Below are 18,302 nucleotides of genomic sequence, written 5' to 3' on the forward strand. Positions count from 1 at the left end.
CGCTATATAACAAAATCAAGATCACAATCTCGATGACTGAGACAAATGACGTGTACTCATACAGGTTACTATACGAAGGGCATGCCGGTCTGGTGGAAGGGGTTAAGGACAGAGAGGGGAGAGCTGCAGGAGGAGGTCTGTGTTTTCAAATTCTGGTATTTTGTTTGCCTTCTCCAGCTTGTTATTATCATTCCATCTGCAGTATTATATTATTTGAATGTTTTTCTATTTTTATATATATTTTTTCATAATATTTCACTACTGATTAGAATATATGGCCTGAGTCAAAACCCTCAGACTGTGATTCTTCAAATGACTCACACCTATTAGGAGCTAAAAATATTTTAACTTAACATTGTTAACTTAATATTGTTCTGTCATTAGCTAAACAGTTATGGAAAGAAACCTAATTGAATGTAATTTCCCACCAAAGGTTTAAAAAAACTACTGAAAACCAGCAGGAGCTGCAGGTCCTGGAGACAAGAAGTGAAAATCACTGTTCTAAAAGGCTCCAGGTGAAGAGAGATAAGACGCAGATAAATTGCATTATTATCTTTGGATATTTCACTACTATCTCCTTTTTTAAATTCTTTTTTGAGTACACAATAAATCTACCCTCAGATGAGGCTCTTGAGATGACTCATGCACACAGCCTTAGAAGTTAACAAGGGGAGAAAAATGAGGACTGACTTCATATTGAATTGTCGTCATCTAAACCAGGTACTGAGTGAGAGAGACGGAGAGTCTGCTGAACATATATTTCCCCCAAAACTTTTTCTCAAAAACTTTACCCACGCAGACCGAAAACTGACATGGAGCTGCAGCTTCATGTAGAAAAGAAGTGATAGTCGCTGGTTTAAAGGGCTTCTGGGGAGCTGAATTTTGCACATATAAACTGAATTAATGGTATCGGTTTATTTGGATAGTTCGCCTACTGGTAGTTACAGAGTCTTTGTGACAGTTCAACAGCTTATTAGTTGAGATAAAACAATTCAACTGTTTTGCTTTGTCTGTAGAAGTTTATTAATAGAGTATATGTGACAATTCACCATATACAGTAAAACTTCAATTAGTAGCCCAGGCTATTATTTGCTTCAATCGCTGAACTCAACAGGCCTATTTGGGACAGGCCTTTAATTTCTTTCACACAAGACTGTTGCTCAGCAAAGATCACGAAATACAATCGAAATATTTATGTAAACCAGCATGAATATTACTTGTGTAAAAATTAGGCTTCAGATAATATATCAGTTATGAATCATTCATTTGATCTAGCTCCGACAGAGGATTACTGCACCCGGCATACCGACACAGCACCATTTTGTCCTGTTAAAACAATACTCAAAACTTGGATTCATTTATATGGAAAACCCTGGTGATTTTTTGGGTCTGAGGACCCTTACGGACTAAAGGGATATGAATAACTTACTGGGTGATCAGGGAATGGACACATAATTTTAGGTAGCTAACAACCTGCTTTTATACATCTGAAGAACTTCAATAAAAAAATTAACTGCTTGGCAACCAGACCAGGCTTCTAATTGAGACAAGCCTTTATTTGTCAAAATGTGTAGTCACACCAGGCTAGTAAAAGAGACTGAATGTTTAACTGGGACTAGGCTTTTAATTTAAGTTTTACACTATTCTTATGATAATTTAGTTGAACTTGAACCATTCACTCAGTCCATGCACAGCTTGACTGAACAGTTGAAGTTCAACTTAAGTATTCTCAGACTCATTCCCCCAAGATGCACCCCAGAGTGCCACAGGAAGTCATTCCTGCCTGTGGCCATGAACCTGTACAGCTCCTCCCTCAGAGTGTCAGCCACTCTGAGTCAGTAGACTGGCATTTGGACTTTATTCACCCTGTGAATTTATAATTCATAAGTATCTTTTTGGAGCAGTTATTTAATTGCCACAATATTCTGTGCAGTTACTCAGCTGTGAGATATTTATATAGATATAGGTATGGGACTTTATCATGCACAAAGCTGTACATATTTCTTATGTTAACTTTATTCTATTCCTGTTTATTCTATTGATGTGTATAGTGTAGTTCAATTTCACACTTACTGCCTCAGCACAGTGATTTTATATATTTTATTTTTAATATTTCTGTATCTTATGTAGTGTTAAACACTGTAGCATAATTCACATTCTTTTTTTTAATCATTTTATTTTATTTTAATTCATTTTATTTTATTTATGTTTTATTTTTTATTGCTTTATATTAACATTTACTTTTATTTCATACTCTTATTCTTACTCCTTTAATTCTCTCTCTATCTTTTTTTTTGTTACATCGGAGCAAATGTAACGAATCACAATTTCCCCTCTAGAATCAATAAAATATTTCTGATTCTGATTCTGAATATGTGGGTGTGCTCATAAATGGCCACACATGCTGTATAGATCATCTGTTAGACATCTACATAGTAAAGTAAACCAGCTGAATTAATAAATCTAATGAATAATAAGATATTGAAATGGTACAACCAACTGGAGGTGGACTATCCAAATAAAGTGTTTATATCTCACTCATCTTCTGTAGTGTTGTCTTTTTTGAATTCTTTTTTAAAATGACGTCCTGAATCCACAATAAACTTACCCCAAGATGTGGGATCTTGAGATGACTCACACTTGTTAGCAGTCTGCAGAATCTTTCATTTCTATTTGGGGCTAAGAAGACAAATATTTGGGAACTGTGACTAACACCTTGTTGAATACCACCACCAAAACTTTAAAAACCCAACTTGCACTGACTTATTTTTGGACACTTATTATATTAACATCAATAATAAAATATGTTGTTTTAATAACTGGCTGTAGTTTGTCATCCCCTTGCCGCTGATCCGTGCTCGTGTGACGCCCATGCAGTGCTGTGGGTGGGGACGCAGGACACCACAGTGATGAGTGTGGTACAAAGTGAGCGCTGTCCACTCTAATGGTGCTGAAACACCAGGAAGCGCTGTTCACTCTCGGAATCACGGCGAGCTCACGGGGGGGGGGGGGGGGGGGGGGGGGGATGATGGGAGGCGTGGAAGCCCAGCAACACCTCGGGCCTGCAGATGTTGATCATTGATCGCTGTCACACAAAGTTTCCAACACTTCATAAACACAATCAGGCCTGAGCATCGCGTCGACACACACCACAGAGCACATAGGAAACAAAAACAAAAAACACCAACACGACATGTAAAGACGAGGATGGAGATGCTTTGGTGATGTGCAGTAACAGGCTGCGGGGAAGCAGTAAAAAGATTTGAATTTGAAGCAGCCTCCACCCTCCTGTTTTCCTCAAGTCATCGATACAATAATTTAGCATCACACCAGCCATTAAAACAAACAGCATCTCTCCCTGTGTACACACTGTGCTGTTGTGCGCAGCTACACTGAGGCTGAGAATAAGCTGAGGGTGATGTTTGATCATCTACAACTGCAATGTTGTGAATGCAAATCCTCCATCGCTAAGCATGTCTCTGTTTCCCACAGGCTGCCTGCTCCATATTGGTGCAGTTTAAATGCAGAGTGGTCCTATATGCCACTGTTGATCTATCTCAATTCATAGCTTACATATGATTCAAAGTCCAAAGATGTAAAATAAGCTGAAAAAAATACCGTAGTGAGTTGGAGTCATCCTGCACTGAATCAAAGCAGCACGTACCGCTGTGAACAATCAATCCGAAAATGAAGCAGTAGCATTTAAAAAAAAAAAAAAAAGGAGACGCCGTTATTGGTTTACTATTGCCAGGGTCTAACCCAATCCATTTCCCCCTCCTCTGCCTCCGACATGGCAGAGAGATCCTCAGCACGATCTACTGCCCACCCGCCTGCTTCCTGCTCCGCATAACGCACCAGCGTTTCGCCCGGAGATCAACAAGTATACACGCCGAGAGCCCATTCGGACAGACTACCTGTGTTTCCCAGTCAGCTGTGTGAGGAGGCGCCGCAGATCTCTGAAGGTGGATCCATGGCAGCTCAGCGCTCTCTTCCACATCTGATTAACTCTTTCAGCACCGCGCCTTGACGCCTGGATGCAGACCTGGAGGCACTGTTGTTGTGCTCAGGACGGGGTGTACTGTTGGATGATGAGAGCACAGTGTGAACATATAAAGAGGGGTTAATATGTCTAAAGGCAAAGAGCCAGAATCAATGATTATACATGTCCAAAGAAATGTGGAATATGGAATTCAAGACAATTTAATGCTGCCTCATATGGTGAAGGTACCCAGCCAACATTTGTATGCTGGCCCCATGTGGGGTAGTAAATAGGCTGAAAAATGGGCCCTTTATTGGATTGTCCACAGGCTCCATATTGGCCCCATGACATTTGCGAACATTGATGAGTTTACCCAGATAAGATGTCCATTTTGGACCCATACCTGCTTTCAAATCCAATCAAGTTTATTCATATAGCACATTTAAAAACAACTGCAGTTGGCCAAAGTGCTGTACAAAATAAAAGAATGACACACAAATATATAACCAATTAAAACCAGTAAGAACAGTTACAAACATTCATTCATTCATTTTCCATAAGCACTTATCCTGTTGGGGGTTGCAGCTGACACTGGGCAACAGGCGGGGTACATCCTGGACAGGTCGCCAGACTATCGCAGGGTTGACACACAGTACGTTTACATGCACACAGTAGTCGAGCTAAGCACATAGCTCGGCCGACACATGGCAGAAGTTTCAGTTCTTTAACCTCACCACTATATGCCGCTAAATCCTACACACTAGACCTTTAATGACTAGGTTGGGTTGATAATTTAGTCCAATACTACAGCCAATCTGCTTATCAAAACAGCTCTCCAACAACACCTAGCTACGTATCCTCAACACCAACATAAACTCTATGATTCTGAGACTTGGAAAACCACCCAGGCACCCACAAGCAACATAAAAGTGTTCGCCAACAAATGTCAATGCTACATCCTAAAGCTTTAGTAGCCCATTAAAACCATGGATGAGAAACTGTGGATTACCAATCAGGAAGGCATATCTATCACAATCCAAGAAGGAAGTGGAAAAGGACAGGTCACTCCCTTAAAAAGGACACAGATAACATCACAGGATAAGCTCTTGACTAGAACCCACAGAGGAAGAGGAAACAGGGTCGGCCTAAAAAAATACCTGGGGACATTCCACGCTTGGAGACTTGGAGAAAGTTGAAGTTTGCAGGAAGCAAAAGCCCAGGCTCAGAGAGGAGTGAGTAGTGGACACCCTGTGACCCTAAATGGGGTAAAGAGGCTTACATCAAGCTAATGAATTTAGTTCAGTGGTTCCCAACCTAAGGATCGAGACAATTCTGGGGGCGTAAGAGACACAATGAGAGTGTGTTAAGGTCAGCACATAGAAACTTCCCCCCTTCAACACATGAATGTGAAAAGTCTTCTAGTGTCAAACTGCACATGAATCAGTCTGCACAGTGAAGGTCAAACATCCAAGTAAAGTAAGCTCATCCTGTTTTTGCGTTAAGGGCGACATTAAAGCCTGAATATTCAGTGTGGAGGCAAAAAAAAAAAGAGAATTGTTTCAGGTTTTCTTTGTTTTTCCTTTTTATTGAAAATATTACTAACAAATTAAATATGATTTATTGCTGCACTGTGTAAATATGACACAGTATAAATAAAGCTACAATACATATAATAGAAGCATTCATCAATCAACAATTTTTACAGTTATGTACAGTTAAATCACGGAGTCACATTTCTCGCCGTGTCCTCTTCAGTCTGTACCGGACCTGCACATCTCCGTCCGGCTGGAGCATCCCGAAGCCATAGCGACTGGGATTAACTGGGGGCAGTTTAGCGTCTGGGTCGCACAACTCCAGGTCGAGATAGGTCACGAGCAGGAACACAAATCTGGAGAAACAAGGGGAAGAAGGCAGTTAAGAACAAGCAACATACTGCTCACTGATGTTTGCAAATGAAGGTTTTGCCCATTCAGTTAAATACAGAAATGATGTGGTAATCATATTAAGTAACCAGTCTTCCCACTCTAAACATCGCCATTAACTAGCTTGCTCTCCCTTTGTGTGTGTTGTGGATTACAAGCATTGACCTTGAACCCCCGCGGCTGATATGATGTCTGACAAAGACGAGCTCTCCCGACAGACTGTCCATTACCCTTAACCTTTTTTTTATACAGTTTATTACAGAGTATCAGTGATTACTCTGTTACAGCTCGTTGCTAATAATGATAGAGGACATGAAAGCAGGACTGACACGATAATAGAGGGAATGTTATGTGGAAATGGATTTTGCTGGCCTGGTAATCAGGGTGAAATTGCAGGAAATGCTTTGATCATGAATCCATCATTTCAAAACTTAACAGGCATCATGGAAAGACATATCTAAAAAAAAAATAAAAAAATAAAGGCAGTTAATTTTTTTATACTCACTGTTTAATGACTGTAACAGCAAACTCCTTCCCAACGCAGATGTTTCTCCCTGCACCCCAGGGCATGGTGTAGTACTTCAGCCTGTTACCGTCTTTGTAGAATTTATCCTTCACTGTCATGTCTTCATTTAAAAAGCGATCGTACTTGAAAATCTGTTGAGGAGAGACAAGAAGAAAAACATGAATGCATGAAATGTGTGCATTATAATATCATGCAAATGGGCTCGATCGTGTGTCTCCTGCCTCGCATCTCCTGTTAAAGATATGTAATTATCACCTCTCACCATTGAAGACAGATAAACAGAGTGAACACTGGGAATTGATATCGCTCTCTTGCTAGTCAACTCCTACTTGTTTCATTTGTAGGCATTTAGCAGCTCATCCCAACGGATGTATTCTGACAGTAATTTAAATCACGCTACTTAATCCTGCCTCCTCGAGATTGCTTTGTGCACTGTAATATGGATTAAAAATATCACAATGAAGGTACACAACTATATGTATCGTAACGGTGGAGGCTCCGTATCAAACCAAAATGTTAGGCACAGGGTTGCTGCGGTGTACTGTGCAACTGTATGCCACGGTATGTAAATTGATGATTATATGGTATACATTTGCTTATCTGCAGTATTGTGCTGTTAACACTCTGATCATGGCCTGTCTCAGTGTGCACAAAAGTACCTGTGGTTCTGGGTGTATCTGTGGGTCCATTTGAGGGCTGAGGAAGGGGAACAGACACACTCTGTCCCCTCGTCTGAGGTGGTACTCCTGTCCATTGTCCATGTGCAGGATTTTGTCCTGCACCACCTCCCTGTTGATCATTACCGCGGCGGTGAGCCGTAGGGTCTCGCTCAGAACGCTATCTGCAGAATGGAAGGGACAAGCAGAGTGGATGATGTCAGAGGGGTGTCAGCGTGAGTTAAATCAGCGGTGCCCTCCGGTTTAATTTGCAGAGGTACAAACATTTGCACGGATATGAATATATGAAAAAGACAATCATAATTTAATTGAATCAAAGGTCAAACTTTTATTGCCGTCGCCATTGTTTCAGTACGCTGCACTTATCTTGTTATTTCCAACAAGTCAAATGAGCCCGTGTTTCCACCTCAGTGGAGTGGCTTAACCTCATGTTATAGGAGTGAGTCAGGGAAAAGGCTGCTAGCAGCTGTTACATACCGAGCACAGGTGTTCTGTGTGCTCCCAGCAGGTTGATGGGGGGATGCTGTAGGGAAGTGTCCCGGGGAGTAAGGCCTCTGATCTCTGATTTAACAGCCTCCATGGCCTCAGTGTGAGTGAGCAGGTAGCCGAGGAGCCAAAAGGCAGTAGGTCCTGCGTTGCACTGGAAGGAAAAACACCCAAGTTAGCACAAAATATGTCCTTTATACGAACTTCTAGTATAAAGTTGGTGTTTATTTTATATATGTAGACATACAATGCGTATAATACAGCAGTGTTGACACGATAAAGGGATTCTTGATGCATTGATACTGTGGAAAATGAGCACTGAAACTGATTCAAGTATTCCTGATACGTTTGACAACACCATAATCTAAAGATACTTCTGATTAATTATTTAGTTTAAGAAATATTTCCACTATATTCCCTCCACTCTGTGATGCTGCTGTCTGAATATGAATGATATGAGAAGTCAGTGAATCAGTCCACACTTTGTAGACAGTGCTGTCAGCCTCTCAGGCAGAGACACCTGAGCCTGTCAGACAGTAATTGCTACGGGTTAGGGGAGCTGTTCTTTTTACTTCTGCACATCTCAGGTCAGGTCTCCAGTGACAGCCAGGGCAAATGCCCAAAAGTGACTTAAAGGTGCATCAGGATGACTTTCTGCCCTGTTAGATCTTTAGATCAGCAGATGTGTTGCCTCAGATAATGATAGGAGTGTGGTTACGAGCGGGGTGGGGATATTTAAAGGAATCATGCTGCATTTTTGGAAATATGCTCATATGTCAGTACGTTAAATATGTAGTTTGAGGTGCTGGCGGGCAGGTTTTGTTACATTTGGACAGAGCCAGGCTAGCTGTTTCCCCTTGTTTCCAGTATTTATGCTAAGCTAAGCTAACCAGCTGCTGGCTCCTGCTGCATATAAACATGAGGCTGGTTTCAATCTTCTCATCTAACTCCTGGCAAATCTTGAATAAGCATATTCCCCAGAATGTCAAACTATTCCTTTAGGGTATAATGTCACTAGCTGCTGAATACTGAGAAAAGATAAGACTCAGTTAAACTAATATGGCAGCTAATGATTTATATACAATAAAGTGAGTCTATATGATGAGGACTTCTTTTTACATGTAAATACATGTGTGGGGGTGAGAGTGTACAGATGCCTCAACACATTAAATCACCACCTACCACATAACTAATAAATCTATAACAGTCTATATTTGTTTCAGTCAATAACATTGATTGTTTAAAAATGGAAACAGCAACCACCGGCTTGTGCAGGACTCACGACGAGGTGGTACAGTAGGTGGCTTCAGTGAAAATCCTCGCACTGCACTCTAAAATACCTCAGTCTGCCTGTTATACATGTATAAGCCACATTCACTGTGGCACGTCCCACTGGTCTCACATCTAATGCCTCGAGTCTCTGCAGTGGTGCTCCAGTTTCCGTCCCAGACTGAGACTGTGTGCTGGAATATCCCAGCAGACATGATTAAGCACAAACAAACATGCTGGAGGAATAACAGTCTTTCCCAAACCAGCTAGAAAGAGTCTGCGGTGGGTGGCAAAGGTTTGTCTTCGCTTGTGGTGTTGCCGGGTGAACAATCATTGATCCAGTGAGACTGGAGGGTTAACAGAGGGCTGGAGCTATTACAGCTAGAATGTAGCATACGTGAACAGGAGGCATAAGGACTGGCAAACAGCTTGCTAGCTCCCCCACCTGGTTGCACAGAGCAATGACACCATGTTGATCGGAGCTTCTACAGTGGTGAGTTCACACTAGGCCTGTCACAATAACTACTTTTGTTGGATGATATATCGTCTCAGAAATAACTGCAATAAACTACATTATTGTCATTTAAAGACAATATAATGGCATAATAATGCAAGTACACTCTTTCAAAGAGCAATGGACATTTAGTTCTTAAGAATATTCAGACATTGGGATTGGAATGTATTTTTTATACACTGAAATATCCTAAATGAATAAAAATAAATAAAATGAAACCACATGACATGGACTCTCTGGCTCTGTTAAATAAAGTTGCACCAAACTTACTACTAAGCATTTGGCACTGGGGTACAGTGTGTCACTCCGTAACAAGTGTGTAGGAAGAAGGAAACAAGAGTCACACAATATGACTCCATACACATTTTTCTTATATTCTCTATTCTGTGTGTGTGTGTGTGTGTGTGTGTGTGTGTGTGTGAGACACACATTTTTAAGTACTCTTTCCAAGTAAACACAATGATTAGTTCATCAGTTCAAAATGATGGTGCAATATTCAGAGAAATAACACAGGGAATTTTTTTTTTTTTACTTCAGTCTGTCCAATGATTGTAAACGCTCTAATTTTCACGGTAATGTGACTGAAAATCAAATCTGAATTTAAGTCAATGTAAGACTTTTTAAGGCCTTCTATTAAGAGAGCTTCATTTAAGACATGACCTTGATCCTTCTCCTAACATACAGAGCTCTAAATGGTCAAGCTCCGTCATATCTTAGAGAGCTCATAGTGCCATATTATCCCACCAGAACACTGCGCTCTGACAATGCAGGGTTACTCGTGGTCCCTAAAGTCTCAGGAGCCAGGGCCTTCAGCTATCAGGCTCCTCTCCTGTGGAATCTTCTTCCTGTTACGGTCCGGGAGGCAGACACCGTCTCCACATTTAAGACTAGACTTAAGACTTTCCTCTTTGATAAAGCTTATAGTTAGGGCTGGCTCAGGCTTGCCCTGTTCCAGCCCCTAGTTAGGCTGACTTAGGCCTAGTCTGCCGGAGGACCCCCCTATAATACATTGGGCACCTTCTCACTCTCTCTCTCACTCTTAGATTGTGAAAAGTTGGTTCTTCTTCGTGTGCTAACATTCACGTCCTGTTACTACATCTTGCTAATTCAGCCGTACTACATGTCACTAACTCGGCTTCTTCTCCGGAGCCTTTGTGCTCCACTGTCTCGCAGGTTAATTCGTATCGCAGCTACGCCTGGATGGTGTGTCATGGTCTTGCCTGATGCCTCCTGCTGCTGTTATTATTAGTCATACTTCTACTGTCATTATACACATATGATTATTGTCACATATGTATACTATTGTATCCTTTCAACTTATTGTACCACAATAGCCGTAATTAATATTTTAATATTGTTACTTAAATTACTGTTGTTGTAAGCTACTGTCATTACTGTCTGTCCTGCATCTCTCTCTGTCTCTGTCTCTCTTTATGTCTCATTGTGTCATATGGAATACTGTAAATTTATTTCTGTACGACATCTATTGCACGTCTGGCGTCCTGGAAGAGGGATCCCTCCTCAGTTGCTCCTCTATTATAGTAGTAACTGAAACTTTGTACACTGTAGCCATTTAAGACTAAATAACTAAGATATGACAATACGATTTCTTGATTATTGAGGTGTGAGCACCAGAGTTTTATTCTACTTAAACAACCTCTATAACCACACACACAGGTTATCTCCAGTAGAGCTGCATGGAAGACCTGACTCACAGCACAAATACTGCGTTTGAGTGCCTGAAACTGTAGTTTCACTGAGATATAAAAAAAACGACAGGAAGCAGCTTTAGCTGACTAAGACAGTTCTCTTACGCACTGTATTTAAGTGTAATTACTAACTCTCGAACAAGATAAGGTGTCAGGGAAACTGATTCACATAACCATACTTGGCAATACTTCATTGTGAGTTACAGGTTGAGACACGCAGTTCTGAGTAACTAGCCGAGAGGAATCCACTGCTCACCTTTGCATTGTTTGTAGGCTGAGCACCGTGGAGTGGAATTCAAGCATGCAGTCTGGGTGTGGAAAGTTTATATGTATTGGCAGCTTGAGTATGTTTGACACTTGTACTTGTTTGTGTGGGAGAGAGAAAAAAAATAAAGCAGCTCTTACCTGTGTGGTCCACAGCTGCAAAAGCAAAGCTCTTTTCTGCATTTCTGCATCCACTCCCGCCTCCTGCAGAAAGTGGTGGTAGCTCCGCTGCCAAGAGTTCGACTCTGACTCTCCGCTCAACCAGTTTGGAGACAGCAGCTCCCACAGTCGCTCCCGGGATGAGGTGGCTGTTTTGCTTTCCCCTGTTGAAGATCAAACATAAATTCACACACACCTTACCGTGCTGTACAGACATGAAGTCAGTCAGGAAATCAAAAGTTAAATCACTTTATATTCATTCACAACTGTGCAGCATACCTCGCTTGAGTGAGCAGCGAGCCAGTTTGGTGAGAAGATGGTCAAATTTGCGAAACTCATTGTAGACTGCAGTGGCATTGTCTCTCCTCTCAAACAGTGTGAGATATCCGGCCCTGAATACAGCAATAAAGTTAAAAATCTTCCTTCACGTCTCTTCCTGTAGTGTAAACAGTGACACCATTTTGATTTACAGCATAAGTTAGAGTTAAAGCGCAGTGTGTTACCTGAAGAGTAGGCTGTAACAAAGGCTGAAGAGTCCATCCTGTCTCCACTCTGACGGGCTGTAACCTCTCTGGTCACTCAGCAGCAGGTTCTGGAGGTGAGTGTTCATGGAGCTGCTGAGCTTGGAGAGACTGAAACCCTGAAAATGCCTAAGGAAGAAAAAATAAACAGATACTGAGACTTGCAACACTCATTTAAAGCAGATTTTCTCTATGAGTCTACTTTAAAAGATGCATTCATTACCCTTCCATCCATTTCCTCTCTGCTGTGGGTTTGACACTCGGCAGCTGCAGACTGAAGATCCTTTGTAGAAGCTGGTTTCTGCTGCGGGTGAAGTCCAAGGAGACGGTGTCATTCATCACTGCATCGAATGAGTTTGGGTCCAAAAGCACTGTCACATAATGACCAGCAACACGTACCTGGAAGGACATTGTTTAAACCCTCTTTTTATTGGAAGCAAGGTAGAAATACAGACATATAGATGTTACATGTACATTATGGCTCGGACAGTTTACATTTGAGCTTTTCTGCCCTAAAAAAATAGCCTAATTTTTTGTCTTTTGATTTGAAGCAATGTAGAATGGCCTGTTAATTAAAATATTTTGTTCTACAGTGAAAAAATAATGGGTTGCAGTGGCCTTTGCTGTACTAATGTAAGATATATTCAGATTAAAAGCATTACAGGGGACTGGTAATTAAATTGCCATCGCCACAGATGCATAATGCGGTCTTCTTAAAATGAGTAAGTTGTTGCTGCCGTGTGAAAACCTGATTTGCATTTCCGATCACACATCAGATAAGCTGACAGACTTCTTGTTCTTCTATGCAAAAACTTCTCTGACCCTTTTTTCCCCCTGAAACCATTACATCTATTTTTTTACTCTATATGAAAGTCAAATTTTTTATCAGTATCAAAATGGTCTCTCATTTCCTCAGTTACACAACAGCTACAGTCTTTATCACAACTCACAGTGAAGATATCCCCGTGTCTGTCCTTCATCCGGGCCAAAAACTTTGCAGCATCTTTTCCAAACTCCAGAGCGTGTCCCAGCCATGGAATAAAACCTTTGTCCAGAGGTGGCTCATTTCTCTGTCTGTGAAGTACAAGGACTCATGTTAAGAGTTACAACAAGGTGACAGAGTTGGCTTATCTAGCTTTCATTTATTTTAACCAACAGGTTTGGAATGTAACGTGAAGCTATGTCATAAGAGCTTTCTATTGTGTGGTTGAGAAGCCACGCAGCACAGAGACCACAGCTTACTCCAGAAGAGCAGTTCTTTTAGAGTTGGTTCTCTTTTGATGTTTAAAGACGAAACTTAAGTCAGAAAATCTGCATTTAATAGATATAAACATTTGAATACAGAGGTACTGTCTTATAATTATTACTGTCCATTCATTTATTTGATTAAAATAAATGTACTTTTACAGTATAACAGTTGCAAAACACGCCTTTGCAGTATTTTGCAGACTTCTACGATCTAATACAATCTTGACACTCACTTCTGTTAATATCTGCTACTCAACATATTAATGAATGGCTTTACCTTGTCCGAGTGGAGTAAAGAAGAGCTAGTAAAAGAAGTCCGTTCACCAGTAAGAATATTGTCCATAACATGTTTCTGTAGAGTCTGGTACGTGTCCTGTCACGCAGTCAGGTTATTCCATAGCTGCTGGCACTTATATCTTAGAGCCCGGCTCAAGTGTAACTACCACTTGTCCAGAGGCGTGGAAAGGCGTGGCTTGTGACAAAAAGTATTGCACAACACCACACAGCACACAGTGTCACAAAAAACCACCACGTCCTGAGTAAATAACACAAGCTGAGACTGTTCACAATGTCACTGTTTCTGCTGTGCGTGGCTTAGTTTACATTTGAGTAACACGACCCAGAGGACAGCACAAAGTCTTTCTTTATACTTCGTACTGTGCAGGAAAAAGCCACCTGACAGAGCATTACACAGCGGTGACATCATCAAGGTAAGGGGACTGAAGTTTCATTTAGTTGGGGGTGATGTCAGGGCACGCATATTTCATGGAGGGTGTCATAAACTTAAGTTCACAGAGTTTATTGATGTGAAATCTTCCCATGACAACGCTTCCCCTCAACATTGTGAAATATCTATTTTTGCCTCACTGAGGATGACTTCCAGAGAGTCACGGGGAGGAGTACGTATGCACTGATGACAGGATGATGGCTGTCTTCCAGACTGATACCAATGATTAATTTACCTGACTCTGAAATTCAGATAAGAGCTGCCACACATTTTGATGACATAATACTGGGATTCTATTAATATCCATACCAGGGAATGAACACATGACTAATTTGCCACACCTTACTAAATAAAATGCAACATACTTATGGAAGAATACTGTACAAACATATTAGTTTCGGTTTTTTTTAAAAGCAGCAAAAAGAGGACTGGTGCAGGCACTATCTGCTACAAGCTGGTTGCTTGGTGTGTAGGCCTGCAGTGTACCAGCAGAGGGCAGTCATGCACTTACAGCAGCAGCAGCCTCACCTCTAAGCAGCTGGAGACAAGTCCAGTCAGTGAGTGGACACTGAGGTGAAGTCAGTCCATTTGTTGCTTCAAATGAGAATCACACAGCTGAACAGCCAGAGAGAAACTCCTCAGCAGACACTTTGCACCTGGAAATCACACACAGAGCTTGTCTATCAGTGCTGACATTTTTTTAAAACACGAAAATACCATAGACTGTAAATACGCATTAATTAAGAGCTCAAACAATATACCATGCCATTAAATATACTTAATGTCAAAACTTACTTTCTTTGCCAATGTTAAGGCAGTGAGTAACTTTGTCAGCGAACACGCAGGTTTGCAAATTAAATGTCCAACGAATAAAATCTTTACGATATTACCTCGGGGGCATTAAGCTAGCGTCAGTGTTTGGGAGGTTTCCTAACAGCAGCTGCTAATCTCACTGTATTTGTATTGGGTACCTTAGCTTGTAGCTAGCGAGCTAATGCTAACAGTCCGTGTGCTCCCCGCTATACGACCGACCAGCTACAACACTTCAGTTCCTACTGCAAACATGTAGGCTCCACGGCGATGTGCACCAATAAGAAAACAAACAAACAAAAAAACAAGACAAGACAAAAAAACAAACAACCCAGACAAACAAAATAATGACACGAAGCTTATGTAGAGGTGGCAATAAACAGCTAAGAACACAAACATTCCTGTCACATAGTATTGCACAAGACATTTTTATTTCAGTTTATGTTTAATTTAATTAAATTAAATTATCATTATTATTATTATTATTATTATTATTATTATTATTATTATTATCATCATCATCATCATCATATATTACAATAAATAATAAAATAATAAATAAAAGAAAAATGATAATAAGAGTAATAGGCTAAACAAATTAAAATAATCTAAAAAAAAAAGAAAAACAAGGTAGAGACATTAAAACAGTATTGGGCTATTCAATTAGACAATTTTAGTGGCTTGAGGTTGTTGGCAAAGTTACCTACTGAACACAGTGAAAGAGGGAGTACATCCTTTTCACTTACATGATGTTTACTATTGCACAATAAAAGACAAGACAGGGGGCTGGTACAGAATGTTAAATTCAAATCATATTGCAGCTGTGTGCCACAGTCAGCGATGTTTAACGACTGGTGCCACCAAGCACCCCTCGCAGTGATGCACTCTGGGTGCCTGAGGGGCAGGGGTGAAAATTATAATAACTGAACACTGGCCACTGGCTTGCAATGGGGGACCAGCACGCATAAAGTTTGATAGCATATAGTGCAGCCTGCACTTTATTGCATTTTATCCCATGGAAGGACACTTAATCATGTTTTCTTCAAGTAGTGGAGTAAAAAAAACTATAAATGTGTAAAATCAGGCTTTTTTTTTATTAATTTGAGTTTAACAGATTTTGTGATGAATTTAAATATAAAAACCTGAAAATTGAAATGTTAACTTGCAGTTAATCATTTGCCACTGAGCTGCATTATTTTTTACACCTAATTCAGTTATTCTACAACAGCATACTGCTTCATCACAGTAATCTGATGGGTATTTTAATGTAAAATCACAGATCACTACAGTAATTCTGCAATAAGCATACTGCTACATAACAGGCATAACTGGCTGTGAAGTCACACCTGTCATTTTACTATAATTTACTGTAAAACGTCTCAGTAAATTGCTGTGAAAGTAATGCAACTAATAGGTAATTTAATGTAAATCTACACAATATTAACTTTCTTCTCTTGATTATTGGGGCCATAACTCTCAGATGCCAAAGCCCTCACTGTTGAATGGTTAAAAAAATATATATATATATATTCTCATCGAAGTCAGCGTAAAACAAAAATAAAATAGAAATAAATAAAAGAAATTATAAAATAAATAAATATTAAAAATATACTTTTTTACTTTTTGAATTAAATATGCACATAATTTATCATTTCAGACAGATGTGTTATCTGATGTTTTCCAATTCAATATCCCTGTGTTATATAAAGAGGTTATAAAACATCAGTCTATATAAACATTAATATTTTGGTTAATGATTAAATTAAAACACATAAATCAGAGTAAAGTAATCTATTCCTCAATCATAAAATGACATGGTGAACATAGGCATAATCCTGAATAACTCCACCATAATGACTGCTGTAATTCTTACATTTACACAGCGAGCAATCTTAATTAGCCTCCTGAGGTAACTTAATCTTTTCTATGTGGACCATGTGATGATCGTCCCTCCCATAAAGGCCTATAAGTGGATGGTGTTAAAGTTTCCACAGCCTAGTTAGACACAGCTTTTTCACATTATTTTCAAACCCAGCCAAACTTTTATCAGGCCTGCTCCGAGGCCAAGAACTGGTGAGTAACATTTGCTGAGGAAATTAGTGGAGATTGCACGGTGACAACCGAACGGTTCTCCTGCAGATTTCTCCTGGGCTCTCTCCCAGCTTTAACAGTGCTGTCACAGGCTGACAGTAGCCTGCAGATTTCCTGAAAATTGGGTGCAAAGGCGAAGTGGGATTTCTTGACACAGTTCAAATTGCAGTCTCAAAATGAGAGCGCTCAATTATCCCTGTCCTATACATGGGTTTACATTGCTTGGAGACAAAAACACATTTTGGGGTATTGTAAGGTCGAAGACGTAGCACACAGTTGCACTTGAGAAGCCACGGGAAGTTATTTGACAGCATTTGTCAGAAAACTGTGTTGCAGTGAAGAGCATTGAGAGGGGAAGAGCAGGGCAGAGTGACACATTAAGCCATTCTGACTTCCTCTGGGGAGAGATGATCCATCATCTCTGTCAAAGTGTTGCAACTGTGGAGTGGAGAATGGCTCCAGTCAGTCATTTGTAACAGCTCAGTTTCTGCATGCAGGAAGAAGTTTCTGTGATGTCAGGTAGTTGTCTTGTTCAAACCCAAGAGGAATCCACGACTCAATTTCTGCTATTTTCAAAGGACAAAATTGTTTTTTGTTGTTTCTTGACATTTGAATTTCCTGAGTAATCTGGATATTTTGGTGATTGTGTGGGAGTCATATGAAACTGAAGACATCAGGCAGAATTGCAGATCTTTAGTGGTTGTTGGTCGATGTTTTATCCAGAGATACAAGTAGTCGAATAATCAGTTAGACCAGGGGTAGGCAACCTGAGGCTCTGGACCCACATGCATGTTGTAGGCCCTAAAGAAAATATGCACCTATGCACCAAAAAATAAGGTTTAAACATTTCATCTACCAAAATGTGCTCTAACATCTACAGACTGATGCCTTTTCCTCCAAACTTTGCCAAACCTCAAGAGCATTGGCTAGTCTCAAATCCCCCTAGATAGATCAGCCATGGTTTCCAAATCCAAAAAAAGTAAAAGTCTCAGAGGAGAAGAGAGAATTTAATGGTGTGTGGACAGCTTCATTTGCTTTCACCGCCAACTCTGTGGAGTTAAAGTTTCAAATAATCTTAAACAGCCCACTGCAGAGTAGCCATCTTGTAGTAACACATATTAATGGATACTCATTTAGACTTATCAGTAATGTAGACTCAGTAGGCTGTGTTTCCCTTCAATATAGGGTTCAAATATGTTCTGTGGCTCCAGATATATATTTTGTTGTATTATTTTAGGTAAAAAATAGCTCTTTTGATATTAAAGGTTGCCCACCCCTGAATTAGACCGATCACAAGCTAATCTGCAGCTATCTTGATAAGAATCAAGGCCAAACTTTTGCTGAGTCCAGTTTATCAAAGGTGAATATGCTTTTCTTTGTCGTTCATGATAGCAAACTGA

General features: G+C 40.3%; 2 protein-coding genes across 3 annotated transcripts in view; both read right to left on the reverse strand.

The window, feature by feature from the left end:
* kcnb1 (potassium voltage-gated channel, Shab-related subfamily, member 1) overlaps positions 1-4,105 on the reverse strand; it is a 55,575-nt gene extending 51,470 nt beyond the window's left edge. Inside the window, exon 1 of one of the 2 annotated variants that reach the window (XM_033627209.2) lies at positions 3,915-4,105. The gene's annotated coding sequence lies outside the window, so the exon portion shown is untranslated. Of the gene's footprint in view, positions 1-3,618 lie in introns of both variants that reach the window. The other variant, XM_033627208.2, reaches the window with a different exon arrangement.
* Positions 4,106-5,543: 1,438 nt separating this feature from the next.
* On the reverse strand, positions 5,544-13,728 carry ptgis (prostaglandin I2 (prostacyclin) synthase). The gene is made up of 10 exons (XM_033627361.2): positions 13,552-13,728; positions 12,977-13,100; positions 12,250-12,425; positions 12,009-12,155; positions 11,785-11,897; positions 11,488-11,669; positions 7,582-7,744; positions 7,087-7,268; positions 6,407-6,558; positions 5,544-5,867 (listed from the first exon to the last, which is right to left on the reverse strand). The coding sequence occupies exons 1-10, from the start codon at positions 13,620-13,622 to the stop codon at positions 5,708-5,710; spliced, it is 1,470 nt and encodes a 489-aa protein (XP_033483252.1). The 5' UTR covers positions 13,623-13,728; the 3' UTR covers positions 5,544-5,707.
* Positions 13,729-18,302: the final 4,574 nt, after the last annotated feature.

This window comes from Epinephelus lanceolatus, chromosome 1 (genome assembly GCF_041903045.1).
Source record: "Epinephelus lanceolatus isolate andai-2023 chromosome 1, ASM4190304v1, whole genome shotgun sequence".
Classification (NCBI taxonomy): Eukaryota; Metazoa; Chordata; class Actinopteri; order Perciformes; family Serranidae; genus Epinephelus; species Epinephelus lanceolatus.